General features: G+C 36.3%; 1 protein-coding gene across 2 annotated transcripts in view; it reads right to left on the bottom strand.

Annotated features, from left to right (window-relative positions):
- Cbp53E (Calbindin 53E) overlaps positions 1-22,258 on the bottom strand; it is an 886,322-nt gene that overhangs the window by 131,682 nt on the left and 732,382 nt on the right. For both annotated transcript variants that reach the window (XM_069820369.1, XM_069820368.1), the window contains 2 exons: positions 6,065-6,151; positions 2,155-2,211 (listed from right to left, as the gene is read on the bottom strand). In XM_069820369.1, coding sequence (XP_069676470.1) covers positions 2,155-2,211; positions 6,065-6,151 — 144 coding nt within the window. The remainder of the gene's footprint in view (positions 1-2,154; positions 2,212-6,064; positions 6,152-22,258) is intronic.

Raw genomic sequence — 22,258 nt, forward strand, 5'->3', positions numbered from 1 at the left:
GACATGGAACACTTTCATAGTTCGGGAACTACTTGTACAAGCACATGCATCGTGTAACATCGCCGCGACCCGAAGTGGACTTTGAAAATATTCGCTGTTCACGAGTACGGCCACTTTTTTTTTTTTTGACAGCTGTACAGATCTTACAGGGGAAGGGTTTCGGCTCGAAGAGGAATTTCGTATCCAAAATTTGTATACAGGCCCATCTTTACATCTCTGTAAAGCTCCCAAAAGCTTTCGTTTGTGTAATGTGTGGTTTGTCTGTTAGAGCACTGTACAAGTTGAGGGGTGGGGAGAGCACTGCACAAGTTAAGGGGATGGGACACTTTACCCGTAAGCCTAGCTTAGCCTAGAAGCTAGTGCGAGTGGTAAAATGTCTAAAGCCCATTTAAGAACATTTTTCTCCAACGTTCTGTCTGAAAATATTGCAGCTAATCAAAAGTATATACTGTTGTGTGAGTCATTGAATGCGCACAAGGACGCAACCTTAATAAATGAATCATTCTAAGGCTAGGACATGGAATGTATGATCATTCCATCTAAAAAAAACTGAATATATCAAGCTTCTGAATATCTATTTCCTTAGACAATACAAAATATACGGTCGGAGGATAACAGATTGCATAAGGACTCTTGCTCAGAATCCAGAACTTAACTTGGGAAATCGAGTGTTTATAATAAAAATGCACTCTGTTATTCATAACAAGTTGCCTGCTCCAGTATACTGCCTTATACTTCAGTATTCCTGGCAGTCAGCTGGTTACGTGAATCGTGAACAAGTCTCGGACTTCAAAAATTTAATTCAGGTGGCATTTGATTTTTCAGCACTGGAGTGTGGTTCAGAAGATTGTCCAGGTGTTACTTCTGTGTGTTGTGATTATTGCTCTGCTCCATGCTGTTTTATGCATTTTATATAGAATCCTCATGCACATTTTTAAAGAAGTGTATTGACCAATACCAACCAAACGGAGAGTTACATAAATGAATGCTTTTACGGTCTTCATCATCATTGTGAGGTAAGCCTCTGTACAAATTTTTAACAAAAAATTCCAGTTCGAGCCGAAACCCTTCCCTTGTTAGAACACAGCACATCATGACGGAAGGGAAGCGCTTAAACCTTTCAAGGAAGAGTGGAAAATACAATATTTATGCTTCGAACATGGTGATGAAGTCCAATGTTTGTTGTGTAAAAAAATGTCATTTGCAAAAAAAAGCAACATAAAACGGCATTATGAGACGCAACATGAAAAAATATAGGCATTATTCAGGAGAAGAGAGAAATAAATTGGTTTCGGAATTGACATCGAAGGTAAATTAATTTACATTTAGGTCAGTAGATTGTATCTAGATCCCTTTTATTTCTTTATTTTGTTGATGTTTTATTTGTTGCTTGTTTCTGGATATTTACTTTTATTAGACATGTGTTTCTTTAATTTAGAAATAATATTTTATCTTTGATTGCACTTTAACTTATACTATTACTAAGCTCAAAATGCTAATTCACTTTTATTCCAATAACTATTTTCAGGATTTTTAGCTAATATGAACTTAACATTTTGAAAACTTTGATGAAACGAGCTTTTTTATTAACGTCAATATAAAATATACTTAAAAATATAATTTCAAAACTATTAGACCTAATTGCACCAAACTGTCTACAGATGATATTATTATAGATCTGTTTATATAGTTTGAATTTCACAAATGTTGGCGGACAATTGTGGAAGTTTTAAAAATCATACATATCCTCTTAAATGATTGGCTCCAAAAATTACGATGGCTCTCAATATCTTAATTTAATCAATTTGTTTTTTTCGTGTTACGTGCATCTCACAGATCACTCTAAGAAAACTCATTATATAATCACGACTGGAGAGTAAGGACTACATTTTCACATTTTTCCACGCCGACCAAATGCTATTTCGAGAATGATGAGCGAGACTCGAAGCGCACGAGAATGACGAGACGAGACTCGAAAGACAAATGCAACGAACACAGCGAGCGAGAGCGGCAGTTAGTTTGTTCATCTCTAATAGAGATGTTAAGAAGATTTTCTGGTGGAATGTATAGCGAGATGTATTCCATTCCAGATTAATCTGGGTATAAATTTTATGATTTTTTAATAATTGTAGGTAATGATAAGTAAGCACTCACCTTGAGTTCATCAGCTTCTATGTAGCCGCTGCCGTCTGTGTCGTATTCCCTCCAGATCTGCAAGCAGGAGCAAAAGAGTAAAACGTAAACTAGAATGACATTATCATTGAAATGTACATATGTTGAAGAGAAAACCAGATTATTATAAATTAAGAAAAACTCGTGGATTTTACAGAAAAGGTGTCGTTTGTACTTTTTATTGATGGTAACGATTAAGTTTTTAGAACGCTTCGAAGTTTGTTGCTATCTACTTTCGTTTCCAGGTGAGTTTACCCCAGTCGTTGGAATCATTACAACGGCTGAATGAAAAATTAATTTTCAAAAATACAGCCATCTTACAAATCGAATCATCTCACACTCACAGAAAATAGAACATGAACTGATCATATGATTCTATCAGTGAGCCCAATGTAAACTTCAGTTTGGCTACAAATAATCGAAGACAAAGTTGCATCTTGCTATCACCACTACATAACCTAGTATTTGATACAACATCTTTAAATAACCAACTAAAAAACATTGGAACCACGAAATCTGACGAGAGCAGCCGAACGCAACACATTTTCCTGCCGCATCTTACTTTGTCAGAGTGTTCGACGTGTCAACAGCACTCATAAGGACCTGGACTGCAGCATAATTTTTTATGCAATAAAATATTTGGTTCAACTATTGTTTTAAAAATTATTTTATGCTCGACCATGCCGAAATGTAGTAATTATACACCTGGTAGTAGCTCTTTAATGCACCTCATTAAAGTACACCTATTCATTATAATTCAGTTGTTCAGCCAATGAGAAATCACCACTGTACCATTATGAAACCGCAAGTATTGATTACTCTCGGATATGCAATTGAAAGACAATTAGCGAAAAGTCACGGAGGCTGGAAATCCAATACTGTCGCAGAAGGTTATGTTCTGTTACTATAATAATTAGCGTTAATTGTAAATAATATTCAAATAAATTCAATTTGCCATCTCGTTTTTCAATTCTAAATCAATTTACAGGTTATATCAAGACTAATCTTCATGTTATTCTCTAGATTATATCAAGGTCAATCACATACGTGCCTCGGAAAAAATCAATACTTTCGCGTCTGCGCACATCTCACAATTCAGATCAGTTCCGCTCCTCACTTACATAACCGTAACATGAATACTTATGAATAATTTCAAGTTAGAAATATAGTCGAGCATAAAAAGTCGTATGAAACTTATCTATAATGGTAATTAAGACGCTCGTATGAAAATTATGATACTCGCTTGCGCTCGTTTCATAAAGGAACATACATGCGTCTTAATTATTACCATTATAGGCTCGTTGCATAATGTACTATTCTCGTTAAGAGTGCGTGTGTGTTGACCCCGCAAAGATACAAAAACGCTATTGAATGACTTCTTGAATTAACGATAAACCATTAGAAATTGAACTTCAATTATTACTAGATTTTTTAATCGACAGAAATGTAAGTAGCAGTAATGATAAATGCATACGAAAATAGTCTGATCCGTTTGGGCATGGATAATATTAATTTATTATTATAAAGCTATTATGATAGTAGGAAAAATTTCTTGCTGGTTATGAAATGAAAATCGTAGATGATTAACATAGCTACTACAAATCAACAGCGGGCACAATGTGTTCTTTGGTTTGCTAAATTTGAGTGTTAAGAGAGTTCAAAGGGAATTTCGACGTGATTATGGTGTGCGTAATGTACCTAAATACAATTCCATAATGTTGTGATATCGAACATTTGTAGAAAAAGGTTCTGTGTTAAAAAAAACATGCAGGAGGTTGCAGGCGAAACCCAGCAGAAGAAGCAGCTATCTCTTCGCTTGGACCCCAAACTCCCCAAATCTAACCCCTCCTGACTTCTTCGTGTAGAGTTTTGTTAAAGACATTGTCTATTCACAGAAACCCAGGAACATTGATGATCTGAGAGTAAAAATTACTCAAGCTTTTCATCAAATCACCCCTCTTACTTTACAACGGACATGGGCTGAATTGCATCACCGTTATGAGTTGTGCAGGGTGCGCAATGGGGGTCATGTTGGGGTCTGAGGAATCTCCAATCTTTCAGTGTTGTATGCAGTTTCAACAAATAAAGTTCAGAAGTAAATGTTTTGCGGTGCTTTTATTTTATCCATACCCAAACGAATCACCCTGTATAATTACAATGCAATTAATTTGTATTTTTTTAGTTGGTTATTTAACTACGCTTTATCAACTACTCGGTTATTTAGCGTAGTTGGAATAGGTGATAGCTAGATGTAGTTTGCGAGATGAGGCCGAGGATTGGCCGTAAATTATCTGACATTCGCTTAGAGTTGGGGAAAAACCTCGGAAAAAACCCAAACATGTAATCAGCCCAAGCGGGAATCAAACCCACGGTCGAGCGCAACTCCGGATCGGCAGGTAAACGCCTTAGCCGACTGATCTACGCCTATGGGTAATTCATTCATATTAAGTAATTATGTAAGAGATATAGCAAAGAAACAAAAGAAAAACTTTGTATACATTAAAAACAAGTTGAAAATTTATGCACCTCCAATATTATATGCAAGTGCATTTTACTTTTATGTTTTATGTGAGATAAAATGGTATGAAAGCATTGGAGATTACTTGCTTTTCGAACCTAGGAACGAGAGGGAGGTTATGTAGTCAGCACCACGCTCCGGCAGCCATTTTACCTCCGAAAAGAACCGGTAGTCAATCTGACAACAAGTTGAATGTAGCCTGAAATTTATGCTAACAAGAAACACATCGCAACGAACCCGGCGCCTTGCAGTTTGCAGTCAGTTACTTTACCAACTGAGCTAGTATGGTTCACAATCATTATCATCTGAAGCAGGGTTTAGGCTAGAAAATAAATAAATGTCGCAAAAATACACAAATGAAAAATTATATTTGTACAAATTGCGGAATGCTTGTGCAATATTATAAATAATTGTGCAGAAAGATAAAATTAATAAAGTATGCAGAAACAAAAAGTTATGTAATTTATTTCTTGGAGTTTTATTACTTTCAATCCATCTTTTCACACTCTAGATTTACTTATGTAAGTAAATCATTAGACGTAGGTATGTTTAGAATCAATTGCTGCTGAATTTACGCCACATTAAAATACGTTATTTTATGGGCACTCTAAACATTGAAATTCTTTACTAGTAGGCTCTTCAAGATTTATTGTTAGCAGAGTGCTAATTCTTTTTACTGAAAGGCGGTTTCTAATTCCAGTTTTTACAAGATCCATGGAACTAAATCTTCGCTCACAATTTATAATATGCGATGGAATTATATAAATCAATTAGAAAAAAAATTGTTCACTTAATTTATATGAACTGCACCTACTCTTTGAAATAAATTCCTGAACATCTATTGCTCAATACCTTTTTGAACATTGCCCATGCCATTAGATTTCATTTAGTCCACACCTGTGGAGTACCGGTTAGAGCGTCTAGCCGCAGACCAGGTGGCCCGGGTTCGATTCCCGGTCGGGGCAAGTTACCTGGTTGAGGTTTTTTCCGGGGTTTTCCCTCAACCCAATATGAGCAAATGCTGGGTAACTTTCGGTGTTGGACCCCGGACTCATTTCACCGGCATTATCACCTTCATATCATTCAGACGCTAAATAACCTAAGCTGTTGATAAAGCTCGTAAAATAACCTACTAAAAAAAATAGATTTCATTTAAATTCAGATTAGTTCAAATACATCTCTGATTTCATTTTCTCCATTACTATCTTCGTTTCTGAAGTCCAATGTGATTGTCACTTATTTGCACATTTACATTCAAAGTTTGTTGCGCTTTTAGAAGTCGAGTAGTAAAATGCGAAAAATGTGACTGTGGCTTAAACTCTAATTCTGAAATGTTAAGAATAAAATCATGACTTAGGACATTCATGCACTCACCTTCATGAACTCGACGCTGGATTCTAGTGGGTTGTCAAACCGGAAGAGTAGAAGGAAGTTTTCTTCCATTGGCAAAAGTTGTGCGAGCTGAAAATAAACAAACAGAATGTCTTCCTATAGAGTCAATATAATTTCCAGAAAAATAGAAGCAACAGTAATAAGACCAGGGAATAAGCTGCAAAACACTTCACATCAGCAGCGCTCGATCAGTTCGATGACTACGTACGTGGGCCTATATCATCATCATCATCATCATCATTACCTCAATCGTATTCATTATTATCAACTCTTTTAGTCTTTCTCAACATCATTTTTGTTGTTTTAATTTTTCATTCTACGAAGGTTGAAGAAAAAGTATTGTGATGATACGAAAAGTCATTTTCAGATTCTGAAAGAAATAGGCACGCTTTGGTTCATTGTACGCCCTATACAGGGTGTTTCAGAAATAATTTGACAAACCTTGGGGGCATGTTCCTCACACCATAACAAGAAAAAACGTTCCTATAAACATATATCCTAAAATCCTTAGTTTTTAGTTATTAATGAAAGAATATAATGAAACATCTGTTAGATATTGTCAGCTTGGCAGCAAGTTTTGTAACTTTAATCAATTCAGAAACTCAAAACAAATGTTCAAAATGTTCTCCTCTTGCTTCCACTTTCATTGTTATGAGTTTCTGAATTGATTAAAGTTGCAACACTTGCCACCAAGCTGACAATATCTAACAGATGTTGCATTATGTTCTTTCATTAATAACTAAAAAACTAAGGATTTTTAGACATATGTTTATTCAGCGTCAAAATTCAACGTGGGCCAAATATAGGCGACAATTTTCACTAGGAGCCCTCTATCAGGCACAGAATTATTTTACATGCCATAAATCTATGACAAGGGATCCACAACTTTATTTCACTAAAGGGGGTGGCATGCTAAGTATTTTGTCATCCCCGAGATAGGATTTTATTCGGCGGGCCTAGGTGGAATGGTAGCCGCCAACGGAGTGGGAAAATAATCACATGGCGCACAATGGACCAATGAAAACCTAAGTTCATCGATCCTTCTTCGGCCCGGTCAATATACTATAAAACTGTGTCCAGTAGCGAACACTTCAAGTAATTACTAAAAATGGTCATGAAATAAATAAAACAATAATTAAATTAGTGAATAATTATGTTCAGACTTGAATATTTGTGCGCAAAGACTGATATGAGGGTGGATATAGAATAGCTTAGCGTAAAAATAACGCACCAAAGGCACTCTAGCTCCGTCCCTTATCCACAAGGACGTTAACAGCTACAGAGGGTCATGAAGACTTTATCAATATTATTACATTATTATAAATATTTCAACTTTTATTCCTACATAAAGATGTATAGAAAGAAACGAGATCAGAAACCAATTCAGCATTGATAGCTTCTTTAGGTACAGAATTTTTTTAAGTTCATAATGTGGATATGGATACTGGTTGAGTGGAAGAGAAGGCCGAATGACCTTAACTCTGCCAATTAAAATAAACCATTATTATTATTATTATTATTATTATTATTATTATTATTATTATTATTATTATTATTATTATTATGGAGAATAATGGCTTAACTCTGCCAATTAAAATAAACTATTATTATTATTATTATTATCATTATTATTATTATTATTATTATTATCATTATTATTATTACTTACTTACTTACTTACAAATGGCTTTTAAGTAACCCGAAGGTTCATTGCCGCCCTCACATAAGCCCCCCATCGGTCCCTATCCTGTGCAAGATTAAGCCAGTCTCTATCATCATATCCCACCTCACTCAAATCCATTTTAATATTATCCTCCCATCTACGTCTCGGCCTCCCCAAACGTCTTTTTCCCTCCGGTCTCCCAACTAACACTCTATATGCATTTCTGGATTCGCCCATACGTGCTACATGCCCTGCCCATCTCAAACGTCTGGATTTCAAGTTCCTAATTATGTCAGGAGAAGAATACAATGCGTGCAGTTCTGTGTTGTGTAACTTTCTCCATTCTCCTGTAACTTCATCCCGCTTAGCCCCAAATATTTTCCTAAGCACCTTATTCTCAAACACCCTTAACCTATGTTCCTCTCTCAGAGTGAGAGTCCAAGTTTCACAGCCATATAGAAGAACCGGTAATATAACTGTTTTATAAATTCTAACTTTCAGATTTTTGGACAGCAGACTGGATGATAAGAGCTTCTCAACCGAATAATAACACGCATTTCCCATATTTATTCTGTGTTTAATTTCCTCCCGAGTGTCATTTACATTTGTTACTGTTGCTCCAAGATATTTGAATTTTTCCACCTCTTCGAAGGATAAATCTCCAATATTTATATTTCCATTTCGTACAATATTCCCGTCACGAGACATAATCATATACTTTGTCTTTTCGGGATTTACTTCCAAACCGATCGCTTTACTTGCTTCAAGTAAAATTTCCGTGTTTTCCCTAACCGTTTGTGTATTTTCTCCTAACATATTCACGTCATCTGCATAGACAAGAAGCTGATGTAGCCCGTTCAATTCCAAACCCTGCCTGTTATCCTGAACTTTCCTAATGGCATATTCTAAAGCGAAGTTAAAAAGTAAAGGTGATAGTGCATCTCCCTGCTTTAGCCCGCAGTGAATTGGAAAAGGATCAGATAGAAACTGACCTCTACGGACTCTGCTGTATGTTTCACTGAGACACATTTTAATTAATCGAACTAGTTTCTTGGGAATACCAAATTCAACAAGAATATCATATAATACTTTCCTCTTAACCGAGTCATAAGCCTTTTTGAAATCTATGAATAACTGATGTACTGTACCCTTATACTCCCATTTTTTCTCCATTATCTGTCGAATACAAAAAATCTGATCAATAGTCGATCTATTACGCCGAAAACCGCACTGATGATCCCCAATAATTTCATCTACGTACGGAGTTAATCTTCTCAAAAGAATATTGGACAAAATTTTGTACGACGTCAACAAAAGTGATATTCCTCGAAAGTTACCACAGTTGGTTTTGTCCCCCTTTTTAAAAATAGGTACAATTATGGACTCCTTCCATTGTTCTGGTACAATTTCCTTTTCCCAAATAGCAAGTACAAGTTTATAAATTTCGCTATATAATGCACTTCCACCCTCTTGTATTAATTCTGCTGGAATTTGATCGATACCTGGAGACTTGTACTTTTTCAGATTTTCTATCGCAATTTCGACTTCTGAAATCGTGGGTTCGGGTATAAATGGCTCAGCAGTTTGTATTTCAATATCGTCCCGATCATTTCTATTTGGCCTATGTACATTTAGTAGTTGCGCAAAATAGTTTTTTCATCTGTTTAGGATTGATGAAGAGTCTGCAAGCAAGTCACCATTCTCATCCTTGATCACGTTTACCCTTGACTGATATCCGTTCTTAAATTCCTTTATACCCTTATATAAATCTCGAATGTTTTTATTCTTACTATTTGTTTCTACCTCATTCAGTTTTTCCTTCAAGTAACCTCTCTTTTTATTCCTAAGTGTACGACTTGCTTCCCGTCTTTCATTGAAATAATTATCTCTATTCTCCTCACCTGGATCCTGTAAGAATTTCAATTTTGCCTGTTTCCTTCTTTCTACTATCATGCAACAATCTTCATCAAACCACGGTTTCTTTTTCTTAGTTTCATAATAACCTATGCTCTGCTCAGCTGTAATTTTGATACTATCTCTGATATTTTCCTACACGCTATTAACATCTAATTCTTTCTCAACTTCGTCGGAACTTTCTAAAGTGGTAAACCTATTCGAAATTTCGACCTGATAATTTTGCTTAGCTTCCTCGTCCTTTAATTTCAAAATATTGAATTTAGTAATATTAACTTGTTGCTCTACTCGCTTGGCTACTGATAATCTTTCTCTTAATTCTCCAATCACCAAATAATGGTCAGAATTACAGTCTGCACCCCTGAAAGTTCGAATATCTACTATACTAGTATGTCTCCGTTTATCTATCAAGATGTGATCTATTTGGTTGTGTGTCAATCCATCTGGAGAAGTCCAAGTATATTTATGTATATCCTTATGGGGGAATGTTGTACTTTTGACAATTAAATTTTTCGATGTGGCAAAGTTGACTAATCTAACTCCATTGTCACTACTAATTGCGCGTAGGCTCTCTTTTCCAATAGTTGGTCTAAAAATATCCTCCCGTCCTACTTTAGCGTTGAAATCCCCCAATAAAATTTTCATATGATATCTAGGGAACTGATCAAAAGTATGTTCCAATTCCTCATAGAATCTATCCTTTATATAGTCGTCTTTCTCTTCTGTAGGGGCGTGAGCATTTACAACTATGATGTCGCACCATCTACCCTTAAGTACTAAATATGATAACCTGTCACTGATAAATTCGACCTTTTTTACTGCTGATTTTATTCTTTTATGTACAAAGAATCCTGTTCCTAATTGGTGATTATTGTTTCCTTTCCCATAATACAACAAGTAATCTCCTATTTGTGACATGCCATTCCCATCTAACCTAACCTCTTGTACTCCCACAAAGTCTATTCTATATCTAGCTAGTTCTTTTGTTACTAATGTTACCCCTCCTGTTCTATAAAGACTAGTTACGTTCCAAGTGCCAAATCTCAAAACCTTATTCCTTTGCTGTGGTCGTGCCAGAGAATCAGTCCTATTCCGAGGCTTACTGTAGGAATTCGTAACAAGCTGTTTTTTACGGTGATGGGTTGTTAGCCCTTCGCCCAACCCCCAAGCTGGAGGACCACCCCTTATCGGCTGTCCACGACTGCTTATTCAATATATTCGCAGCTACCCTCCATATCTGGAGGCCGTCTCCTCTATCCGCAACCTGAGGACGCGCCATGCTGTGGTGATAGGGACCCACCATACATGGTATTATTATTACTGCTATTATTATTATTATTATTATTATTATTATTATTATTATTATGGAGAATAATGGCTTAACTCTGCCAATTAAAATAAACCATTATTATTATTATTATTATTATTATTACTATTATTATTATTACTAACACTATTATTATTATTATTATTATTATTATTATTATTATTATGGAGAAGAGTGGCTTAACTCTGCCAATTAAAATAAACTATTATTATTATTATCATCATTATTATTATTATTATTATTATTATTATTATTATTATTATTATTATGGAGAGAATGGCTTAACTCTGCCAATTAAAATAAACCATTATTATTATTATTACTATTATTATTATTAGGCCTATTATTATTATTATTATTATTATTATTATTATTATTATTATTATTATTATTATTATTGAGAAGAATGGAACATGTGAAGTAGTCAGACAGAATAAGAAATAAAGCTATGTTGGAAAGAGTGGGTGAAGAAAGAATGATGCTGAAACTGATCAGGAAGAGGAAAAGGAATTGGTTGGGTCACTGGCCGAGAAGGAACTGCCTACTGAAGGATGCACTGGAAGGAATGGTGAAAGGGTGAGCAGTTAGGGGTTGAAGAAGATACCAGATGATACACGACATTAAGATATATGAATCAGATGAGGAAACAAAGAAGAAGGCAGAAAATGGGAAAGACTGGAGAAAGTTGGGTTTGCAGTGAAAGATCTGCCCTTGGGCAGAACACTAAATGAATGAAATTATAAACGCTTTGACATCTATGGTCATATGGCGTGTGTAGGATCTTTAGGTATATCAGTAGACCGTTGACTATACTAGGTGAGTTTCAATTTCTACTGTCCTATGTTATAGATGTTTAGTGTTTATGTAATTAATTTAGATTTTTTATGATAATGGTGATTAAGCGGTGATATTTCATGGTATGTAAACTTCCAATAAGGCCTTTGACTTTCTGACTAATGAAAACCATGAAAAACCTCAGTCGAAATGGTCGACCACGGGGTTTGAATCCGGAACCTCCCCAATTGCAAGTTCCGAACGTAAACGTCTAAGCCCACGCTCGGTTAAGTACACTTGATTTTGTTCATTGCAAAGGAAACCAAAAACTGCAAAGTACGCCTGTATGGTTTTGTGTAGGCACAACGCATAACAAGACGGTCAGAGAAGGTGTCGATGAAGCAAGGCGAACAATATATTTTGTGCGAGATCGTGCGTATTTGCTTGTTTTCCGCACAGAACCAATACGCGGTAAGTGTGAAATACCACATTCCGTATTCCCAACGTAACACACATAATAATTTCCCTCTTCTTACCGCTTAGGCGCGACATTCATTTTACTGCTTTAGGCTTTTAACATATTACTTTTAGAGACGTTTAACATAGTAATAATTATAAATTGGAAACTTACCACTGCAATTTCACCTAAATTGCAATGTTAATTATTGTTTTTAAATATTTGCAAAAATTAAGTAAAGTCTACTACTCTACGAAACTTAGTGCATTCCTGATACAAGTAACATTAAGGAAGCCGTGAAAAAATCAACAAGATTCCAGATGCCGATGTTATTACTGCAATATGTTATATAAATAATATTGTTAAAATATTAAAATGAAAAATAAATCATTACATAACCTTACCGTTTGTTTTAAGTTCGCATTTATAGACTGGGGGAAAAAAAAGACAGACGTATATCACGGCCTGCTGGAGTATAGTAAACACAGAAAACATTTTATAGCAACAATGTTGAAGAAAGATATTTTGGTTTTCCGAAATTGCCGTCATTAAACAGAAACCAACATGGAGATTTCATTGCAACTAATTAGAAAGTCGTCTTTCAGGTATGTAATAAACGATCTTCGCACAAAATAATGTACGATACACGAGCGGTATGTTTGTTTTCATGTTCTCGGAAATTAAAAAAGCTCAAATACGTTTCGCTTTTTCAATCTTTTCCTGGAACATGAAAACGTCAACATACCGCTCTTGTAACGTATATTACTATTTTTTGAGAACCCGAATGAAAGAGGAAAGGAACCGGCCACTCTACCCCGTTATTTCCTAGCATAATTGTCTCATGAGTAGGGACCGGGTTTTTATGTAATCACATATTATATTCCTTTCAACCTAATCGTATATAAATAACAAATATTTGCGAATCTTGTAATTACCATTAATATATTCAAATTTGATACTACATATTTTTACATATTTACCCCACATTACATATTATAGCTTAGTATTACATAAATCTACATATTTAGGGGGTTTATTAATTTTTGCTTCCCCCAAAAAAAAAAAAAAAAAAAAAAAACTTCTGCTGTGGAAGTTTACAACTTGAAATACACAGATTTAAAAAGCCTTTTTACCTACCCAAGAAAAGATATATTTCGGGACGAAACATAACATCCTTAGTTCCAGGAAGTAATAGAGGCACTCACCCCATACCGCCCACTGTAAATATGAGTGAAGGAAAGGCAACCTTCTCACAACTACCTTGTATTGTAAAAACACTCAGAAAGTAGCGTTGTCATCATGCGGTGAAGTGGACGAGATGACATGGTTTGTGTCGAACTATAATTGTTCTGCACGTGTCTTAACAAGCCGTTCCCATGCAATTTGCAACCTTACTCTCCCTCTTCCTAATCCTTCCATGGAAAACCTGTGTCAAGTCTGACATGGGCCGTAACAAAGTAGCCGACTTTTGAAAAGGAGCTGGAGTAAAGGAACAAACTGGAAAGATGTTCAAAGATTAAAATAAATAGCTTTTCAGGTTATTGCTTGGCCTCTTTCCTTTAAATTTAGTTGGCCTATACGTGAAATGATATTTTTAGAGGAATTAGAAAGTATGGTTCTCTGCTGGAATAATCCTACTCTTCTGAATGAGACAGGAATGTCTCTTTTCAAACAACAGTGCACCTATAGTTTGAAGTTTTAGTAAGTATTTTGTTTCTTACAGGAAACAGCTAAAATGCATGTGTCCCACATCTCCTCTTATTTTCTCCTAATCCAGTAAAGCGAGCCAGTGCTTGCAGTACTGTTGTGTCATTCATTTCATTCGGTTCTCTAGTTTTAGTACTTACAGTAGAAAGTGCAAGTGAGTTTATCTACTGCCTTTAACTAAACAAAATGGCCCCTGTATCTTCAACCCTAATGACAAAAATAAAATCATTGATTGCGATGGACGAAGCTTTCACTACAGATGGAAAATAGTAGCCTAACGTGTGTCAAGTGTGCGGTAAAATTCGGGTGCTCTATGAAATCACAACTGGAGAGTCTTACCTATTCTATACCTGCCACATATTAATGTTAAATATTTTCATGATTTTACATATTTTGGTATATATTCAGCTTATTTTTCTTACATAAATATGTACATATTTCACACCTTGATTTTACATAAAACTCTGGCCCCTACTCAAGAGTGATTCCTTATTAGTGTCATTTATGAGATTCAAACCTGCTTTCGGACAGTTGACTCAACAAACGAAAACCTTAATGAAAGAATTATTATAGTCCGAAGCCTAGAAATTTGTGTCGTAATAGTAATATGTTAAAATATTTTGGGCTAAGAGGGATGAAGTTACAGGAGAACGGAGAAAGTTACACAACGCAGAACTGCACGCATTGTATTCTTCACCTGACATAATTAGGAACATTAAACCCAGACTTTGAGATGGGCAGGGCATGTAGCACGTATGGGCGAATCCAGAAATGCATATAGAGTGTTAGTTGTGAGGCCGGAGGAAAAATGACCGTTGGGGAGGCCGAGACGTAGATAGGAGAATAATATGAAAATGGATTTGAAGAAGGTGAGATATGGTGATAGAGATAGGGACCGACGGCGGGCTTATGTAAGGGCGGAAATGAACCGATGGATTTCTTAGAAGCCGTAAGTAATAGTAATATGTTATTTAATGACTCTTTTCAGCTGCAGATGAAATTTTTTCCGTCGAAATTGATCTCAGACTTTTACCGTCTTTTATTCTGATATCATAGAATGTATTTAAACACCTGCGACAAAGAAGTCTCGTGGGGTGTAAATTTTCATTTCAACAAATTTTACTGCACAATCAAACAAGAACCGGTGCATGATCTATCTGCTTACAAGATATGCCGAAAGAATAAAGTAGCAGAAAAGATTTATTGAAGAAATGGGTTTCTGAATGACAATAGTAATATGCGTTACAAGAGCGGTATGTTGAAGTTTTCATATTCGAGGAAAAGTTTGAAAAAGCAAAACGTAGTTGAGCTTTTTTAATTTCCGAGAATTGAAAGAAAACATACCGCTCGTGTATCGTACATTATTTTGTGCGAAGATCGTTTATTACATACCTGAAAGAGGAATTTCTAATTAGTTGCAATGAAATCTCCATCTTGGTTTCTGTTGTCGTGCCCCCGGGAATCGGATAAGTAGGGGATGATAAGGTAGTCCAGGTGAACGAATTATCAATCCTATAATCACTGCTGAGGATCCCAAGGAGCGGGAAAAGAACAGATTTTAAAGGAGTTGGTTATTCAACACACAAATTGCAGCTTCACGCTTGCAATAATAAGTAAACACAATAAAATAAACATAATGCTGAATATAATATAATAAAACATAATTTGAAAGAATTCTACATTAGTATAGTGAAAAAGTTGCTAACTTCTTTCGTAAGTTCCTTCCTTAAAGAAAGTCTGAATCTGGCTAAGCAAGTACGGACAATTTCCACTTACATATAAGTTGTAGAATTGCCATCTCCCGTTCTTGTAGCCAAGCTCTGAATTCGTCTAAGTGGTGAAGGGAATATTCGGACTTAGAATATTCGTGGCGTTGGAGAACCTTCTGAGCTATAGTCTGCACCCTCCTCCTGGCTCTGAAGTAGCGTAATGTAGTCTCTTCCAAGTACCGCCGATTGAGAGTGATGAGCCAGATTCATGGGGTTTTATAGTAATTATAAAAAGGGATACGCCCGAAATAACAACGTCTGATTGGTTAAGATTCTAGCTTGGGGTTGGAACTTCAGAAAGAAGATAGCTTTACAATTGGTTGTTCACCATTGAAATATCATCGATCCCTTATAAGGTCATGACAAGATATCCTGTAAACAGGATGAGTTGTGGTATAGTGACTTTACATAAAAGAGCAAAAATACAGTAATTTCTTATGACAAACAGGATATAGGTGCGCTTCTTCCTTTGTAATATCAAAGTACAAAAGTTACGTAATGCCAATAAACTAAATAAATTGCAAATAAAAAGAATACAAGTTAACTATACAATACTGCAATCTTCTCTTACTTTCTAATGTTACAAATTTTAAGTGTCAGGTTCAAGGTGGGTTAACATCAAGGATAATCCTTAAACGAACTGCAAGGCCAGAGGCCCATGCTTAAGGCCAGGTGATCAATACTAATACAGGTAAGCTTAATTACAGGTGTACCTGGGTAATTGCAGGTATACCTGGGTTCGAGCATCACATTACTCTCACCTTTCAAAATGTTTGGGTATACTCAAACAAACATTTTAAGAAAATGGTTACAATAAAACATACAAAACTCAAATGATAATCTTAGTAAACATCAAAAGCCTGGGAATTATCATTAGGTTCCCAAGTTTCAACAGGATGTGGTCAGACTGTTAATTATTAAAATGTCTTTAGTAGTCGTCATATCACCACTTCCTCTGTGAAATAAACTAATTATACTTATACAAAATGTCTTCAGGCAACTTGCTTTACATATCTGACTTCTTTATCTTGTACTTGTTGACGGACGTTAGTGGCGTACAAACAATTGGGCGGATCCCCGGTTCGAAGCGGCCTGTTGCTCCTTCGGGTCCGGATCCGATGTTGTTACTTCCTCTTCGTTTAGCTCGTCGAGGTTCATTGCTACCTCGTTCCGTTGCGCCTGACGTCGAGCACGTGGTGTCGGCCTTGGATCTGTGAGAACTGAGTAACGCTGGCGTGCGTGCTGGAAGCAACTCAATAACTTCCGTTTAAATACTACAACCAATAATGTCAATGTCATTAAAGCCACTATAGTAATTAAAAACACATTTACTGTTGCTTTTTCGGAGCTATTAGGCTTACTTTTTAATTCTGAAGTAAGACCTGATACGTCGAAATTTTGTCTCGATTGAACAGCTTCACTTTTTGCTATCACTGTATTCAATGTCATTATTGCCTCATCTGACATAGCTTGTGGTAATTTATTAATTAGTACATTTTCTTCGTCACTATTTAGCAAGTCTTTGATGTCCGGCAATACTATAGGCAAATTAGTGCGTAGGTTAAATTCGCTTCTTCCTGAAGAATGTGGAAATAATTTAAATGATTCAGAATGGATGTAGCAGGTAGAGCTGTTACTAATTATACCGGTGTTCTCCAACTTTAAGTTCATGACTTTGTTTTCGGAAGCTGTATACTCAAAGCCAGGGGTATAACAACGTAGTGTTACCTCTGTGGGTTGATACAGACTATAGACCCAGAACCGGTGATCTGGTGAACGTATCCACACAGCTGGAAATGGGTGATTCAAAATCAACCTGCTACAATGTTCTCTTATGGCTTCTGCCTTACCAAGAAACAAGGCTATAGCACAGCTGGGCTGGTTTTGCCTATACAATGTATAATCGGAAGGGCAGATGGTGAAATAACTCTTTACACACTTACTTAGCATAACATCAGAAAAGGTTGTGAAAAATTGTCGGTCCTCTGATACAGCCAGATATGTTTCTTGTATGTCAATAACCATATGTTTTTGGAGAGTTTTATGGAAGAAAGGCAAGGGATGTAATCGATATAATTCAAAATGACGATCTGCTGCTTTTAATGGAATATCAATGAATAGTCTAATACTATCTGATGTGGCTGCTGCATGTACTGTGGCTAAATCGTAGTAAATATACATATCCTCAACGGTAGTCGTAGTTATCATAGATGTCCCTGAGGTCAATTTTAATGAAACTTGTTGTAAAATATCTGATAAGTTATGGGGTCGGATTAATGACGTGGATAATTTGCCTAAAGATGTCATATCCAACGCGGTTAATGTCTGTGCAAGGCAAGTTTTTATTTCAAATACTGCCATTTCTACTTCTCGAATCATAGCACTATAAGTAGTCTGTTTCTTAATTAATTGTTGGACGTCGCGTACATCTGTCTGTACTCTACTTAATCCTATTGAAAAGTTTGAAATAGAGTCTCTTAATACTTCTGCTAATTTGATAGTGTTTTGAGCATTCAAATGGGTTTCTTGGTCTAACGTTTTAATCCAAGTTAATTGGTGTTCTTCTACGTGTAATATCTTTTGTTGAAATCCCTGCAACTGATCTATTACATGGTTAATATTATGTAAGTCCCGAGAATCCATAGTTCCGAATAGATACTTTAATGTATAGCCTACCACATCTATAAGTCCTCGTCGTGTCCGATTTTGATCTTGTACTGAGGATACCTGTAATTGAAAACTTGTATCTGGTTCTGGTAAAAGTTTTGTTATATCTAGTAGTTCATCTGCTAGGTTATCTACTATGTCCCCAACTCTGTCTAGTTCGGTCCATAGCACAGTCAATCGTCCGAACATTATTCTAGGAATCTCTTGTCTAGCTTCTTCTAATATTTCCCGGATTCGTACAATTAGATTACGGTATACCTCTAAGTTAATGTTTACGACTATGGTCCACTTGTCGCCTGTCAGAAGGACGTCTCGATCTTTCAAAAACACTGCCCCCTTGTCTAAGGCCAAGTCTGCGTCTGGTTGTCTTGAGTCCTTCGTAAGTGTCCTTGTAAAACAAACGGCAAGCACTGTAAAAACAAAATACAAGCTACTGTACTTACTTATACCTAAAATATAGATATACTATATTTATTTAAATCCTAACCGAGTATTCAGAACTCTTTACGGTTATAGGGGCCTAAGCGCGTTTCCTATAACATTCTTATTACATGGAGTTAGAGCAAAAGTAACAAATTTCGATAGGTTAATATCAATCGTAGAAATGGGCATATAAAATTTAAAATTAAATTTCAAAAATAATTTGGCTCGATGCTGCGGCTGAGTATTATTCAGGCGAACTCTACCGGCCAGCACGATAGTCCCAACTACATCATGCATGGAATGTTACGTCATACACAACTCCAAAATGTGCTCTACTCCGTTACATCCTCACATATGCGTCGTAACCTATTACGTAAGGGATATTGCAATGCTGCATTATTAAACGGCACTATATTAACTTCCTCGGTAATATCTACCTGATCGTGACTCGGTTCATTATTTAATTCACTATTTGCTACATTGGTTTCACCATTATCATCTTGTACATCATCAATTTCCTCATCTGAATCAAAAGTATACTTTCTAGGCTGATTTCCTCGATCGCGTAATTTATATGGGCTAGTAATAGTTTCTTTATCCTTATTTTGACGTCTAACAAAGGTCCCCGGCTCCCAATCTTTATCACTATCGTCACAACGTTTATTTACTGCCTTTTGCTTCTTCTTGGCTGTCTCTGATAATTCATCATTAGCGGGCTCCATATTTTGTTCTGGGGTTTCCTCATTTCTTTCTTCACTCGTTATGCTAGGCGGGCTTATTATTACCGTAGCATCATTACTTGACATATGTCTGCTATTGCATTCCTTAAGTCTATTTATGTGAACGTTTATACATTTCTCTTCACTAATTTTGACGGTGTAAACCAGGTTAGATAATTTCTCAATTATCTCAAATGGTCCAGTCCAATGATATGCGAATTTCTTAGCTTTACTTCTGGAAGCTACGGGGTCATAGAGATATACTATGTCTCCTGCATTAAATTCGCGCTCCCTTGCTCGCTTGTCATAGTGAGCTTTGGACTGTTCATGACCCCTTTTGGATTGTTGTCGCACTACTTGAGATGCAACTCGAATTCTATCTGCTAATAGTTTCACATGTGCCTCATAGGAATCATAAGAATTTTGTTTTCTTCCCAAATTTCGTTTTACTTGAATGAAGCGATCTTCAATGGGTAACTTCATATGTCGGCCAAAAACTAAATAATATGGGCTAAACGTAGTTACTGTATGTGGTGTGGCTCTATACGCCATAATAGCATAGGGTACAAATTTATCCCAATTCTTCCCATCTTTATGAACATAATGTGATAACATATCAACTAATAATTTATGCATCCTCTCGCATACTCCATTACTTTGTGGATGGTACGAGGTAGTCTGAATTTTCTTAATCATCAATAATCTACACGTTTCAAAAAATAATTTTGAAGTGAATTGGGTTCCCTGATCAGTCAACAAGCGATTGGGTGTCCCCCATTGTGCTATAATTTTGGTCACAAATTCTTTTGCGACTGTCTCTGCACTTTGGTCCGGAATAGGGATAGCCTCACAAAATCTGGTGAAATGATCAACAAAAGTTAATAAGTATTTATTCCCAGATTCTGTAGTAGGTAAAGGTCCGACAATGTCCAGCGATACAGTATCCATGAAATCGTCGGCTGCTACCGCATCTCCTAATGGTGCTCTTTGAGATTTTCCAATTTTCCGTTTAGCACACTTATCACATGAGCTTATATACTCTTGAATGTCACTACTCATGGTCGGCCACCAATACTTAAGTTTTATGGCTGCAATAGTCCTCTTGGTACCTTGATGAGCCATAAAAGTATTATCGTGATAATGCTTTATCACTGTTGCTATTAGCGAACGCGGAATGACAACTTGTATCCCGTGTGCAGGGGAATGCCTACACAATAACCCATTATTATCTTTATGGAAGTCATCAAATTCAATTAACCTAATCAGCTGATCATCGGCTAACTGTTCTGACAAAATCAATTCTTCGGTTAAATTAAATTCTGAGTCTGAGGTCACAATACCAACATGTCGGCTTAAGGCGTCTGCATGAGGTAACTTTTTGCCTGGTTTGTGAATCACTTCATAATCAAACTCCGCTAGTCGTAGACTCCATCTAGTGAGCCTCGAACTCGGATCTTTTAAGTTAAGTAACCATCTGAGGGCTGCGTGATCTGTGTGGAGAGTAAATTTTCTCCCGTACAGATAACATCTGAATTGCTTCGTAGCAAAAATGACTGCAAGAAGTTCCCTTTCAGTGCAGCTATAATTTCTTTCAGCGGCATTCAACTGTCTGCTGCAATAAGCAACTGGTTTCTCTTCTCCATTTATTTTCTGTGATAGGACAGCGCCTACGGCTTCCTGTGATGCGTCTGTAGTTACAATGAATGGTAATGAAAAATCAGGATAACTCAACAATGGTTCTGTACTTAATTTTGCCTTTAGTTCTCGGAAGGCTTCTTCCTGACTAGTCCCCCATTTAAATTCAACATCTTTCCTAGTTAACATTGTTAAAGGTTTAGCAATAGCGGCAAAATTAGGGATGTGTCGTCGATAATAGGATGCTAAGCCTACAAAAGAACGAATATCTCTAACTGATCTTGGTTGCGGATAGTCCCGAATGGCTTTGATTTTCTGTGGATCGGGCTTCACACCTTCTCGCGATACAATATGACCTAGGTACTCAACCTGATCCGTTGCAAAAGTACACTTAGATGGCTGAATTTTGAAATTAATTTCTTGCAATTTTACAAACACCTTTTCTAAATTCTTCACATGAGTGGCGATATCTTCACTCATTATCAAGATATCATCAAGATAAGCCAAACAAATGGTCCCTTTCAGGCCCATTAATAGGAAATCAATACATCTCATAAACGTGCTGGGAGCATTCTGCAAGCCGAAAGGCATTCTATTATACTGATAGTGTCCCATGTGACACGTAAAAGCAGTTTTCTCTTTGTCTTTTTCATCAATTGGTATTTGCAAGTAACCAGAAGCCAGATCCAATACAGAAAATACTTTACATTTCCCTAGAGAATCTAACGTCTCTACAATGTTAGGGAGGGGATAAGCATCTGACTTTGTAACGGCATTTAATCCCCGATAATCAATACACAATCTGTGCTTTACAGTTCCATCTTGAGATTTCTTGGGTACAAGTACAATAGGACTTGCCCATGGTGAAGTACTGGGTTCAATAATTTTCTTATCTAACATGTCATTAATTTGTTCTTCCACCACCGATTTTAACGCGTGGGGAATTCTATAAGGATTCTTCTTCACTGGTAAAGCATCTCCGGTATTTATGGAATGCTTCACTTCACTAGCACAGCCTATTTCTGGACTTCCTTCGACGTAAAACAAATGCTTATACTTTCGTAAGACGGCTATCATAAGTCTCCTATCTTTGCCCTGTAAGTGCCCTAATTTTTCATCTA

The sequence above is a fragment of the Periplaneta americana genome, chromosome 3, assembly GCF_040183065.1.
Source record: "Periplaneta americana isolate PAMFEO1 chromosome 3, P.americana_PAMFEO1_priV1, whole genome shotgun sequence".
Lineage (NCBI taxonomy): Eukaryota > Metazoa > Arthropoda > Insecta > Blattodea > Blattidae > Periplaneta > Periplaneta americana.